This window comes from Bos mutus, chromosome 1 (genome assembly GCF_027580195.1).
Source record: "Bos mutus isolate GX-2022 chromosome 1, NWIPB_WYAK_1.1, whole genome shotgun sequence".
NCBI lineage: Eukaryota > Metazoa > Chordata > Mammalia > Artiodactyla > Bovidae > Bos > Bos mutus.
In genome coordinates this window covers 137418646-137432898 of record NC_091617.1, presented here as the reverse complement: position 1 = coordinate 137432898, position 14253 = coordinate 137418646, and the positions used below count along the sequence as shown (strand labels likewise).

At 42.8% G+C, this 14253-nt stretch overlaps 1 protein-coding gene across 12 annotated transcripts in view; it reads left to right on the top strand.

Annotated features, from left to right (window-relative positions):
• The window catches only part of NEK11 (NIMA related kinase 11), a 278743-nt gene that overhangs the window by 213333 nt on the left and 51157 nt on the right, over positions 1–14253 (top strand). For 7 of the 12 annotated variants that reach the window (XM_070376287.1, XM_070376236.1, XM_070376222.1 and 4 more), the window contains one exon: positions 10179–10275. The exons of 4 other annotated variants lie outside the window; for them this stretch is intronic. In XM_070376287.1, the coding sequence (XP_070232388.1) occupies positions 10179–10275 (97 nt within the window). Of the gene's footprint in view, positions 1–10178; positions 10276–10390; positions 11760–14253 lie in introns of those variants that run through there. One more of the 12 variants, XM_070376263.1, reaches the window with a different exon arrangement.

Below are 14253 nucleotides of genomic sequence, written 5' to 3'. Positions count from 1 at the left end.
AATTGCACTGCAAGTTGCCTGGGGCCTCAGCTCCCCTCCACCTGTGGCTCCTTAGGGCAGCTTGAGCATCCTCAAGGCTACAAATGATGGTCGTGGAGCGTGGGGGCCAGGCTGCCCCTGGCTGGAGCCCCACCCCTGTCTGCATGGCTTCCTCAAGCTGCACTCCTCCTCCGTGCAACTTCTGATAGTAAGTCTGGGGAGCACCTCAGAGGCTGGCCATGTGCCTGCTTCCTGATGGCGCGGAGGCTGGGAAGTGACCTTCTGGCATCTATAGCTGCTTTTGTGGGTGCTGGACTCTGTCTCATGAAGAAGAGGATTCTCATACACAGGAAGGGGAAATGTGAAGTCTAGAATAATAATGACTGTGTACTGCAGTAACGATAAGGCTAGACCTTAAAAGTGCCTAGGTATGTGGAGGAGAGATGGCCTGGGCAGTGTCCTGTGGATACAGCCCCTTTTTTGTCTTTCACAGGAGTAGGTGATCAGCAACGGGGGGAGGCGGGGTATTCTTCAGTTCTTTTCTGTGCTGCTGACTGCAGAAGAAGCTGTTTGCTTCGGCAGCAGTTGTCAGGATTGATGCTGTATGGAAAGGTAAGAAGCTGTCCAGCGTGCTCTCCTGAATAGATGCCAATAGCAGTGCCAGCTGGAGATAGACTCCATGAAATGCCTACCTGCAGAAGCAGAAAACTTGGTCCTGAATCTGCTCAGCTGAGTCTCCAGCTGAGACTTGAATTCCACACCATCAGCTTAGAAAGGGTGAAAGGGACACGGTTTCTTGTCATCCGTCTTGGCCCCAGAAGAGTATCAGTGATGCTCCTGGGTGTGTGTGCAGGCGGCACAGATGGCCATCGAAGTGCCTTCCAGAGAGAGGTGGGTGTTAGAGGCCCAGTGAATGACAAGTCACCCTGGCCATTTGAACTTTAGTCGCAGCTCATTCTCAAGGGGGCAGTGTCAAGCTATTGTATCAGCAGTGATTATGCACCAGACCAGTTGCTTTTTGAGGCCACTCTGGTTGGGTCAATAAAGCTGTGTCACTGACAGAAGACTGTCCACCCATTTTTCAGGGTAGAGGATTTCTTACCCAGTTCATTTAAAAGTTCTGTTAGTCTATTTATGTGAAAAGTTGGAAATGTAAGCCTGCATTACAAATGATGACACATTTATCAAGTATTTTCTGACATAAACCATCATAGGGCTCACAGAGCAGTATCTGACACACTTCATGTTTTCAGGGAACTTCTGGGTTTATCGTTATCTCTAGACCAAATAACAAGAACTCCAGGCAGGAAGTGATGAACTCCGCATGAGAACCTGATCGCTGGGTACAACCCCTAGAGATTCTGATTCAATAGGCGTGTGTGGGCCCCAGAAATCTGCATCTCTAACATTTTCCCACATGATACTGATACTGCTGGTTCAGAGACTTTGAGAACCACTGGGCTCTCACTTCCAGCTAAGGCTTTATAAAGAAAATGCTTATATTCGATTTTTAGATTTTCATAAATTGAATGAAGTTTTTACTAAAGGTGCCTCACATTGCATCTTTAATGTATTTGTGACCCTCTTGAAAACAGTGTTAATTACAACCTAGAATAAGTTTGGCTTTCAACATCTAGGTTAAACTAACCTGAAAGATTAAAATATTTTTTGACCCAGCAAGTCTGTATCTAGGGATTTATCTTAAAGGAATAATCAGAGTTGTGTGTAAAGAGAAATATATACAAAGATTCTCAGGGCAGTGTGGTTTATAATAGTAAAAATTGGAATCAAAATAAATGCCTAGCAGTAAGGGCTAATATGTCTTCTATTATAGAAGAATAAAGAAGTTCTTCTCAGTTTATTAAAAATGATGATGTAGTTACATATTCATTGGCATGAGAGGTGTTAAGAAATAAACTATAGTTGATACATACACACACACACACACAAGAAATACCATAGTGATACTAATGGTTCTCTGAGGGACTTTTCCCTTCCGTGTTTTCTAATTTATCCACAATGACCATGGGTGACCTCTGTGATTCTTTTCTGTTGAAAGAAGAGGGGAGTTCTGATGTACTTACCTTAAACATTTGAGTCAGTTTGAAAGCCAGCTCAATCTTCTGTTACAGAAAAACAGATTTTTTTTCTAAAGCTGATTCTCCATGTAAGCACCCCAGAATAATGAAACTCCCAAACGCTGGCTACTGTCTCCTCAAGGTAAGCACAGCTGAAAAAGTTAGGGTCTGGCCTCCATAAACCTCTTACCCTGATGGCACATTTAATTGCTCTGCCTCAATCCTAAAATAGACACTCCCTCTTTTATTTATTTTTTTTTAAGTTGAAATGTACTATTCTTAGAGGCCTCTTCTGATGTATTCAAAAGAAAATGGCCATTTGCAAACCCCTGAACTCCTGTTGTTTTTAATCTTCCATGCAATTCTGTTGAATATTTGTTGTGTGAAATAACTATGTAATAAAAATAGAAAGTTTATTTCCTATCTTCTGGTATTTATCATCTCCCCTGTGAGTAGCAGGTTTCCTCTCCAAGCTGGCCCACTTTTTTTCCAACTAATTAATTTTGATAGAGGCAGTGGGGTGCTATTTATTTATTGAGAAACCACCCTGTGCAAAGCAGTGGGGTGAGGACCCTGGGGGCCAGGGAGGCAGCATACATGTACTGACAGCAACATACTTTCATATAGATCATCGCATTTAGGCTTTGCTAAAGCCCTAAAATGCAGATTTTTTTTTTTTTGTACAGGTAAGGAAACTGAGTCACAGAAGTTTTGTAACTGATCAAACATCATAGAGTCAGGACCCAGACCGCAGTTGCCTAAGGCAGCTCACGCACTCATCCTTATGTGCCCCGGCTACCTTCCTACTGGAAACATCTGGAGGTGGTTCTCTCTTGGGCCATCTTCTTCCCTTCCGCCTGTCTGCTTTCTTTTCCAGCCTCCTCCTGGGGTTTGGCTGGGACTCAGCTGCTGCTGCAGGGTTGGCAACAACTTCCTTAGCTGCTGACTTCTGCCCTGTTCCTATAGAAACAGTTCTCTGAGAGAGCTGGGGATGGTGGTGGGGCTGGGGGAGGTTACATTGTCATTTTTATTATCACTCATCAAATACTCACTGTGTTGAGGGCTTCAAGACAACCACCTGCATGCGCCCTGTCCATCAGCCTCTATCCCCACATGTCACGGGTTCTTTGGGAAGAAGCCTCTGACATGGAGCTGGGTGGGAGGACATTATTCTGGATGGGCCTCTGTGGACAGGAAGGAAGGAAAGCAGGATAAGGCGGAGGAGAAGCTGCAAAGTGATGCAGGCCTGACAAGCCTTACTTGAACCCTTGTGGGGGTCAGAACTCAGGTTGTCTGTGCAAGACAAAATGATCAGGCTTTCTACCTCAACCGTGATGAGTTGTTTCATATCAGGGGCACATAGGAAGGGCATAACTCTGGGCATTGTGGCTCTGCCACTGAGGCCGCTTCTGCAGGGATGGCGGCTGCAATCTGTCTGTGTCCCCCACTCCCACCAGCTGGGTAACACGTCTTTCCTGGAAAGGAAATTTGGGCACTACAACTCCACCTCTGGGTGTTGGGATAAGTGAAGGCAGAGACCAACCTGCTTCAAAGATTCTTGGCCCATTGTATCGACAACCCTGAGGTCCAGTATCATCACGGGAGATACTCAAGGAAAGGTGTCCACAAAGATGTCGGTCAGCTAAGCTTCTCAGTAAGTGGAACTGCTCTCACAGTGTCCTGGAGGAGAAAGAGATTGTGGGCCATGAAGCTGTACCTTTGCAGTAATCTGGGCAGAGAGGGTTGTCTGTCAAGGACACCCTGAGTATTCTGTGGGCAAGTGAGAGAAAGAGAGAGGTTGAAGGAGATGAGGTGAGAAGAATTCTAAACATGCTGAGCACCAAGGACAGCGTCTGTGAGGATTCCTGACTAAGCAGTGTCCCAGGAACTTAAGGGAGAGCTCGTTTGCCAAAATATCCAACCCTGCGGTGCCTGCATCAGCTCATCACCCGTGTGGTAGGTTGTTCTGCAGGAAGTGCAAATGCAGGTTTTTGTTTTATAATCAAGGTCATTCATCCAGCAACTGGAATGAATAAAGGGAAACTTTGGAAGAAGTGAGAGAAGAATCTCTCCTGGTGAAATGTCAGGATCATCAAGCTGTCACTTCTGCAGGGAAAATAGCTTTGCTATTTAAGAGAGATCATAGAAGTAGGAGGGATCCTGACAATATTACTATCATGAGCAGTGCTGTGCATTCTTAAGAAACACAGCTTCTAGTTGCTTGATGTCTCTTCAGATCATTTTGTTTCATCTCATTGTCAAAACACTCCCGTGGGGTGGTATCAAGCCTCACCAGCTGACATTTCCCAGGTGGGGAGTGACTCCGGAATGATGGTGCCTGATGTTCAGTAAAGCCTGTGACTTTCATTGTTGGTCCCAGCCATCTGTCTCTTCATATTTGATCCCTTTGATTGCTCTTCATCTTTGTTGGTGTGTTACCTTCCCAATTAAAGTCTATAACCCTGGAGGTCTGGGGATATGTCTTACAGGTCATAGAATGTTTGAACTGAAAGAAGGCCCTTAGTCTAATGAAACACTTAAATATACAGTGAGGAAACTGAAGCCCAGGGTGATGACTGGAGGACCATGCTGCTTGTGATGTTAGAGACAGAATGATGACTGTGGTCCCCAAACCTGAAGCCTGGTACTTTGATTTTAATTCCTACCTATTGAACTTCTAAAATAAATACTTTACCTTATGGAACTTAAAAACTTGAGTAAATGAAACCCAAAGTGAGCAAAAGGGAGGAAATAGTAAAGGCTGCAGTGGAAATAAATGAAATAAAGAAGAGAAAAACAATAGAAGACATCAATGAGACCAAAAATTGTCTCTTTGAAAAGGTTTAAAACATTGGTCAATCTTTAAGAAAGACAGTTAAGAAATCAGGAATGGAAAAGGAGACATTGCTACCAACTTTAAAGAAATTACAAGGATAAATTACAAAGGGCAAAAAATTAGATAAATCAGATAAAAGAACAAATTTCTAGAAAGATGCAAATTACTGAAACTGACTCAAGAAAAAAATCTGAATAGGCCTATAACAAGTAAGTCAAATTAGTCATTTTAAAACTTTCGACAAAGAAAACACCAGGCCCACACTGCATCACTAGTGAATTCCACTACACATTCAAAGAGGAATTAATACCAGTTTCACAAACTCGTCTAAAATACAGAATACAATAGAACATTGCCCAACTCATTCTGTGAGCCTCTTGTTTGATACTAAAACCAAAGATATCACAAGAAAAAAAAAAACTGGACCAATATTCATTATGGCTATATATGCAAAAATCATCAACAAAATATTAGCAAACCAAACACAGCAATTTTAAAAAATAACAGATTTTAAGGACTATATAGAATGGCCAGTTGAGATTTATCTCAAGACTGCAAGGATAGTTCTACATCAGAAAATCAGTTAATGTAATACATAGACTAAAGGACATAGAGTAAAGGATAAAAACTATATGACCATTTCAATAGATGCAAAAAAGCATTTGACAAAATCTAACTCCCTTTCTTGATAAAAACAGTCACCAAAGTAGGAATACAAAGGAATTTCCTAAACCTGACAAAGGACCTCTGTAAAACTACCTACAGCAGCGTTAGTCATAACACTCATTTTGTTTGTTCATTTATCTTTTGTTGTGGAAACAACCCAACTGTCCAACTGTTGAATGAATAACCATTGAATGAATATATATATATATATACACACAATGGAATGTTATTCATCCATAAAAAGGAGCTCATTGTGGATGAGCTTGAAAACATGATGCTCAGTGAAATAAGCCAGGCATAAAAGGACACATATTGTGTGCCACTTATATGAGTTACTTAGAACAGTAAAATTCACAGACACAGAAAGTACTTTAGATATCATCAAGGGATTAGGGAGGGGAGGAATAGCGAGTTATTGTTGAATGGTTACAGAGTTTCTGTTTGGAGTGATGAAAAAGTTTTGGAGATAGTTGTAATGGTAGCACATCATGGATGTACTAACACCATTGAGTTGTACACTTAGAATAAGAAGTTCAAAAAAAGATGAATAGGACATAATCTCTGTGGTCAAGGAGTCAGTAACTAGTTGAAAAGGGTAGGGGAGTGGAGAAGGAGTGAAGAGTACTGGAAAGTAAAACATGGCAAGGAGCACCTTGGCTGACTCCCAGCACAGTTGTCACCATGAAGTGGGTATTCCCTCTGGGACTTGTAAACGTGGCTGAGCAGAATCTAGGCCTACTGTCAAGCCCCAGCTGCATAGGGTATTCATTGTGGGAACTGAATATCTTAAACCTTGATTTCCTCATTGAAAAAATGTACCTACTTCCTGGGAACCTCCCATGAGATGATGCCCCAGGCACGGCACTTATTTACCAAAAAAGGTTTAGTCATTATTGTCGGTGCTATTATTGTCCTTGATGAATTGGAATGAATTTGCATAGAATTATTTGAGTTGTCTGTGTTGAGAAGAGCAGACTGAACTCAATACAGCAAACATGGTATTCTGGTTTACTAAGGACAGCCAGAAAATGCTCCCTTCTCTAAAAGGGCCCAAAGGAATCACTGCACATTTGGTTCTTTGTTCTACTGAATGAGGGGCTTCCCAGGTGGCCCAGTGGTAAAGAATCTGCCTGCAATGTAGGAGATGCAGGTTCAATCCCCATGTCGGGAAGATCCCCTGGAGGAGGAATGGCAATCCACTCCAGTATTCTTGCCTAGGAAATCCCATGGACAAAGGAGCCAGCAGGCTACAGTCCATGGGGTCACACAGAGTCGGACATGACTGAATGACTGACATTTTCACTTTCTTCAGTCCCTCCTCCAGAGCACACAGCCCAGGCAGGGAGTGGGTGGAAGAGGCAGGGCATGGATGCCAACTGATCTGCTGCTGCTCTCTGGCTGCAATCTCGAAGACCCCCTGGGTCTCAGCCATGTAGCACACCCCTCAGGACTTTTCTCAGAGTACACAGGACCAAGTACCTTCAGAACGTCCCACAGGAAGGATGGAGTGGTTGGAGTTTTCTCTAAAATCTACCCTCACTGTGCACATCCTCTTTGAAAAAATCACTGTAGGTATAAACTCTGTTTGGTGGACATTCTTCAGTCTTAGAAACCCTGAAAGAAGAAGAGTGATGTCTAAGCCATGCTCCTTGTCAGGATCCACTGTTTTTAGAAAAAGCTGAAGATGAATCAAAGGTGAGGACCCATCAAAGGTAGATCAGAAAGGGACAGACTCAGGAGAGGCTGAGCCCCCAGGCTGTGGCTCCCAGAGCCCTGGGAGAGGTGAGAGTATAGAGTTCCCGATCTGTGCTGCCATGAGAGTCTCCGACATGGTGTGGGCATCTCACATGTACATGCTGTGTGCAAGTGCATGAAAACTCCGTTGAAATTAACAAAGAAGAATAATTTAAAAAATCAACCTAGGGATTGAGGATTCATTGTTTTTTAAAAAACATCAAGACAGCAGACCTTTGGAACCAGAACTTTATGGGCATGCAACCAACACAGGGCTCCAGGCTCAGGAGGGGTTTTAATGAATTCCTAATAATCTTATTTTTGAATTTATGTTTTATGAATAAAGTCTGCTGAGACAGTGGGACATATGGCAGGGTCTTGAAGCCTCCTCTGGGGCCTCGTCCCTGGAGAGAGTCCTCTGAACACCACCTCCTCCTCAACACTGCCCTCCCCACCACTGCCACCTCTGCTGGGGTCGGGGAAAGGGAGGCCAGACATGACTTCTGGAGGGCTGGAATCAGGGGGCCTTTGGGTCTTTGTGAAGGTTTTCACTCTTCTTGAGAGTAGCTAGCCCAGTTCTCAAGGGAAGATGACATGAAATAAATATCCAGTAAAAAACACCAGGACAGGTCCCTATATAAATGCAGGAAAAGAAACCAGCTTTTCTCCTGCTTTTTAAACAAAGAGTCCTGCATTGTCAGATAGCACTGGACCCCACGAATTCATAGCTAGCTTGTCACATTTGCTACTCAAAATGTGGTCCCACGTCCAGCAGTACTGGTATCACCTGAGAGCATATTAGAAACATGTGGGTAGGGCCTAGCAGAATCTCAGGCCCTACCCACACATACTAAGTCAGAATTTGCATTTTAACAGGATCCCTAGCTGATTCGAATCACACTTGAGTTTGAGAAGCAGTGGTCTAGAATATACTCCAAGACTCAGTGACCACCTATTAGAGGAAGCCTGTGACTCGGCCCAGCTGTTCTTTATTGTGGTTGCTGAACATGTTGTCCTTTTCTTAGACGTAAAGCAACTGCTATTCATGTTGGAAAGTGGAAGGAGAAAGGCTGGTGAATAGGAAACACTGTGAAAAGAGTTGCTCTGAGCACCAAGCTTCGCCAAGACTGTTGCTTGAAATTCTCTTTGCCCCAACCTCTACTCTTGGGCTCAAGGCTTAGCATCTTTCCCTGTGATGCTGAGGGTCTTATTGAAGGGAGCAGTAACCAGATTAAAATAAGCTGCAGCTCTGGGGAAATTGCTCTGACCTTTCCTTGCATAAGCCCTAAGAATTGCCAACTTGCTCCGGGTGAGACAGGAAACATGGCCTTCCTTTCTACCTTGGCAGAACTGGGTTTTGAGCTTGCATGTTACTTGGCATGGTGTGCTTGTTGTTTTCGTAACTTCTTAGGTTCTAGAAAAGATGGTTATAAAAAGCAACCAACATGAATATGAAGTGAACCGCTCTGCCTCCCCCATCACCCCCTCACAAGAGCCTTTTCTGGGAAGAAGCAGCCGTTGGGAGAGAACGCTGCTGTGAAGCCATCTCTAGTAACAGAGACTGAGATGGGTTTCTCTCAGAGTTGGAGGGTGGCCTCCTGAGTAAGAGCAAAGGGAGCCATCAGGCCCTAGTACTTACCTATGAAGTACTAGGCAGGACATGCAGTTTACTTAGCTAATTGTAATGTGCCCTTTACAAAGTTCTCACCAGTGACTCCGCATCTAGGGATGGAGCCTGAGGAAAGACCAGAGATTCTGACAAAGTGAAGCAAGGTTATATTCATCTTGATGGTGGCTGTAAAAACACAAAGTTCAAAGTGGGGCTGTGTGTCCCCAGAGGAGTATACAAAGAAGGCGGGGGGTAAAAAATAATAGAATTTGCATTTGGTCTTTTTAATTTAAAAATAGAGGGAAAAAGCTGTACTAATTTTGCTCCCACAGAATGGGAGTTGGCCCTCACTTCCTTGTTTGGTCCAAAAAGCAGACAGTCATGTGTGTTATAAGGGGAAAGCAGGAGTTTCACAGAATGGGTACCTGCTCTAACAAAGTCACTGCATGGATATAGTTCCTAAATGAATCTTAGGACTCAAGAGTTTTCTCCTGATGGGATGAGGCACCTTGTAGGGGCTCTGAGGGATGAAGACACAGAGAGGACTCTGCCCGCCCCCCTCAGGCCACATGAAGATCTGACTTTTGATGACCCAGCCCCTCACTTAGGGGCAGCCTTAGCTTCTTAATGGAAGCAGTGTTGTTTCAGTGGGTGGAGTATTTCTCCCCACCAGTTCTCACCTGTTCTGTAAGAGTCTCCAGGGTATCTTGGTAAAAAAAAAAACTGTGGCTCTCAACAGATTTCCTAACTCTGCAGCTTTCATTAACAGCTCTTTACCTCCTAAACCCAACTTTGGCCTTCTGCTCCATCCTGCTGAAGTTCAAAGCTTCAGATTATTCCCTGGTCAGCATCTTACCTTCCACTGCAAAAAAGCTAATGCTCAGATGTGAGGTTAAAATAAAGGGAAAACTAAACTTATTAGAAAAAATTCCTCAGGCATCAAAACAAATTCCATAGCTTCTGAAAGATAGTGGCCAAAGGCTATTGGTTTCCCCCTGTATAAAAAGGCCATCTTTAAAATAATGGTATTTATTTAAATAATCCTTCCTGAAAGAGGCTTTGTCCCGGAATTCCTTGTACATATTAAAACTGTAAATAATCTTGTCATTTGGAATAAATTATTTAATAGGCATGTCATAATTGAATTTATCTCTAATGAGCGTGGCATTACCTTGTGGCAGAGGTGAAATAGCTTCTTTTCTGATTGTCCTTGACTGTTGCCTTGAAGTTGCTGAAGTGCTGATGGAGTCAATAAGGACTGTGCATTGATTTTCAGACACAAGGACTGTTACCAGCTCAGCTCCAGACACACCCTCAGAACCAACAATTTTCAACAGTGCAATGGCCAGGACCAGGATGAAACACATGCGGGAGTAAGTAGCCTATGGCCCGACCCCTCAGAGAGTGCAATGTGTGAGAACATATCAGTCATGTGATGCTGTCCTGTTTGGCCACCACAGAGACCACAGCCATGCTTTTCTATTATAGAAGCAGCAGTGAACGGAGTGTACGTAGCTCAGCTGAAGAGGCCTGAATCTGCATGGAAGGCACTAGCTGTGGTCTGAACATGTTTCCCCTCAAACTCATATGTTGAAACCCTAAGCCCAAAAGGAGATGGTATTAGTAGGTGGGGCTTTGAAGAGGTACTTAAATCATGAGGGTGGGGCCCTCAGGTGTGGTATTAGTGACATACTATAAAAGAGACTCCAGATTGATCCCAGCCCCTTCTGCCATGTGACAGGGCCCTTAGCTGTGACCCAGAAGAGGGCCTCCACCAAAAGGGGGCCACATTGGCCCCTTGTTCTAGGACTTCCCAGCCTCCAGAACTGTGAGGAAAAAAAGTCTGTTGTTTGCAAGCCATGGAGCACATGCTATTTTGTTGTAGCAGACTAAACAAACTATGACAGCACCTGTTATAAACTTCTTGGCAGGGAAGGGACCCAGCCTCCTAATCTAACTTCTCTGCAACTCCTATCTCCAGATCAACGGCAGGAAACTCTCTTTGTAAGGGCTACATGGTGCATATTTTAGGTTTCATGGGCCAGTTATCTCTGTTACCATTACAGCTCTGCTCTTGTAACACAAAAGCAGCTATGGACAATATGAATTATTGAGTATGGCTGTACTTTAGTAAAATATTGTTTTCAAACTGCAGTCTGAATTTGATATAATTTTTAGGTGTCACTACGTATTATTCTTCCTTTGATTTTTTCCAACCATTTTTAAATGTCCATTTTTAAATGTTCAAACAATTCTTAACTTCCAAGATATACAGAAACAAACAGCAGGTTAGCTTTGGCCTGTGGGCTGTATGGTTTGTATACCACTCCTATAGATGTTCCAACTCAGAAACTTGTCTCTAAAATCTGCTTCCTATATGGGTGCTGGTTGAATAGTTAGGAAGTTTGATAAAAATTATCTTCAGTTGATTTTCATTTATATTGTTCTTATAGTACAACACATTATCCCTCCAGGCTGATATTTGGAAACAAAGGAGAAAAAAAGTACTGAAAATTGTTTGCAAACCTCGAGCTGATAATATGTTTAGATGCCTGTTGTTTTCGAGTCTTGCCTGTACCTGAGTGGTCACCTAGTAACACAGTTACCATGGCACCAAAGATTCCCAGGATCTGGAAGTGAGGGAATTTGGGTGAAACTTTCCCATCTGCCCTTCCTTCCGCTCATTCTTTCTGGGAGGAGATTATGGAGAAGGCTTGCTAATCTCCCAGTCAATAATCTTCAAAGGCAAGAAAAGCAACTCACTTATTTCACCCTTAAAATTTAATAATGTGGTATTGTAGTCTTAGAGTTTTGATCTAAGACTTCATCACTTTTGCAGAGGACACAATATCTCATTTCCTAGCACATTATGAAATGCTTTAAATAATTAAAATAAAAGCAGTTTTGCCAAAAAAAAAAAAAAAAAAAAAAGGTAACCAAGTTGCATTCCAGTGATTTTATTCCTGGTGTGTTGTTCACTTCTTTATGCTTGATTGAATTTGACCAAGTGCTTCCTGGCTCACTGATACAGTTTGAGCTACTCCCCCATGGATGGTACTGCTCCTCTGGCAGAATAATGTGTTATCCCCTTATATTCCACATCACAAAGCCCCACACCATTCCAGAAGAGGCCAAGAGGAAATTGAGGCTGCAGAGCTAAGGATCTTCTGAGGATGTTTGTTTCCACAGCCAGAAAAGATGGGAATTGTGGGTTCTTTCCCTACGTGGTAATGTACTGGCTGCATCCCCAACATATGGACAGCAACTGTTGGAATTCAAAGAACAATAAATGACATTTGTCCCCAGGGAGATTATAATGTGGGGAAAGCACCGGACTTCAAACTGAAAAGCTAAATAACAGCACAGTGGTTATGTAATCAGAGGTGATGGTTAAGAAAAGTCCCCAACTGGGACCATAGCCATATGCCAAACAGAGCAGATGGTGAAAGTGTCAAGATGAGAAAGGGAATTTGAGGATGTCTCTGGGGGAAATAGGAACTTGGCTTCAGCATTAACATAGACATAGGATTTGAAGGATAAAGAGAAGGAGGGAGCTGGAGCCCAGCAGACTTGGAGTCTGACTTTTAGTTCCACCAGGAGATGGCTTTCTGAGCTCAGGCAAGTGAGTTTTTTTCCAAGGTTCAGTTTTCTCATCTGCAAAATGGTTATCACATTATTGCCATAGCTGATTCCCTGGTAAGTGGACTCAGGGGTGGGGATTTTGTGCAGGAGGTAAGTGTAGGGTGTCCTGGAGGCCAACACCTGTAGGAAGGAGGGCAAAGGAAGCAGACAGTCTTGGTGGAGGTCTCCACTGCTTTGGCAGAGAGCTCTGAAGCTAGACCTGCCCTGCAGGGCTCCACTGGGCAGAGGGGAGAGGGCTAGGCCCATACAACCCAGGTTAACCAAGCACTGGATGTGGGCCACCCTGGAAAGGGACTAAGACAAGGCAATCCCAGGAGGGGCTGACAGCTGAGGGGAGACCCTCAGGGACATCCTCGGCAGCCAGGGAGTGCGTGCAGGGCCTGCTGTGATGAGTCTGTAACTTAATGCATGTAAAATTGATACATAAAAGAGGTTCTTAAAGAAAAATCAAGTATCTGGTACCAATCTCTACAGGGTCAAAAAGATAGCTTTTTATTTCAAAGAATATAAGGAAGGGAACACAAAGAATGTATTATAGGGATACTAATTACATCAGGTGACTGTATTCTTTTTTTATTTTTGAAAACTGTCAAGCCTAAGAAAAGTTGTAAGAATAGCACAATAAACCCCTATATCTGCTTCATCTAGAGTCACCAATTATCATTTTGCCACAATTACATAATTTCTTTATATCTATCTATACATGTAAAGTATTATTCTTATTATTACAGGGTAATTTGAGAATACGTTTCATTCACCATGATTCTTCACTTTTAAATATTTAAAAGTACAGCTCCTAAGAACAAGGACAGTCTTTTATATAATCACAGTAAATGGCTAAATTTAAGAAATTTCACATTGATATATTATTTGATACACCGATCCAGATCCAAATTTTACCAATTGCCCTAATAATGGCTTTTACAGCAGTTTTTTTTTTTTTTTTTTTCTGATCCAGGATACAAACCAGGATCACAGATTTTCACGCCTTTTTGGTGTTATTTATTGTGGAACAAATCTTCAGTTACTTGTCTTTTATGATACTGACATTTTTGAACAGTACAGTCAGTTTATTTGTCTGATATTTCCTTATAGTTAGATCCAAGTTACTAATTTTTTTTATGGTATCCTGTATAAGTGATTCTATGCCCTGAATTTTTTAAAACTTAATTTTTGGAAGCTGTAGACATATATGAAAGCCATCAGAATAGTATAATTAATCCCAACAGACTCACCAACCAATTCAACAATCAACAGCTCAAGGCAAACCTTGCTTTGTCTCTACTACCATCTATTCTTCTGTGTTGCTTTTAAGAACATACTATCCAGGGCTTCCCTTGTGGCTCAGCTGGTAAAGAACGTACCATCCATCAGGGGCTTCCCAGGTGACACACTGGTGGTAAAGAACCCACCTGCCAATGCAGTAGATGTGAGAGATGCAGTTTGATCCCTTTGATCCCTGGATCAGGAAGATCCCCTGGAGGAGGACATGGAAACCCACTCCAGTATTCTTGCCTGGAGAATCCCATGGACAGAGGAGCCTGGCGGGCTATAGTCCATAGCATTGCAAAGAGTCAGACGGGACTGAAGCAACTCAGATGCATGCATGTATGCACTGTTCATCAGATATTTTCATCTTTAATCTTTCAGTAACATGTGACTTTCAGTAACATCTGAAGTGAACTGAACATGTGGCTTTTAACTTACTC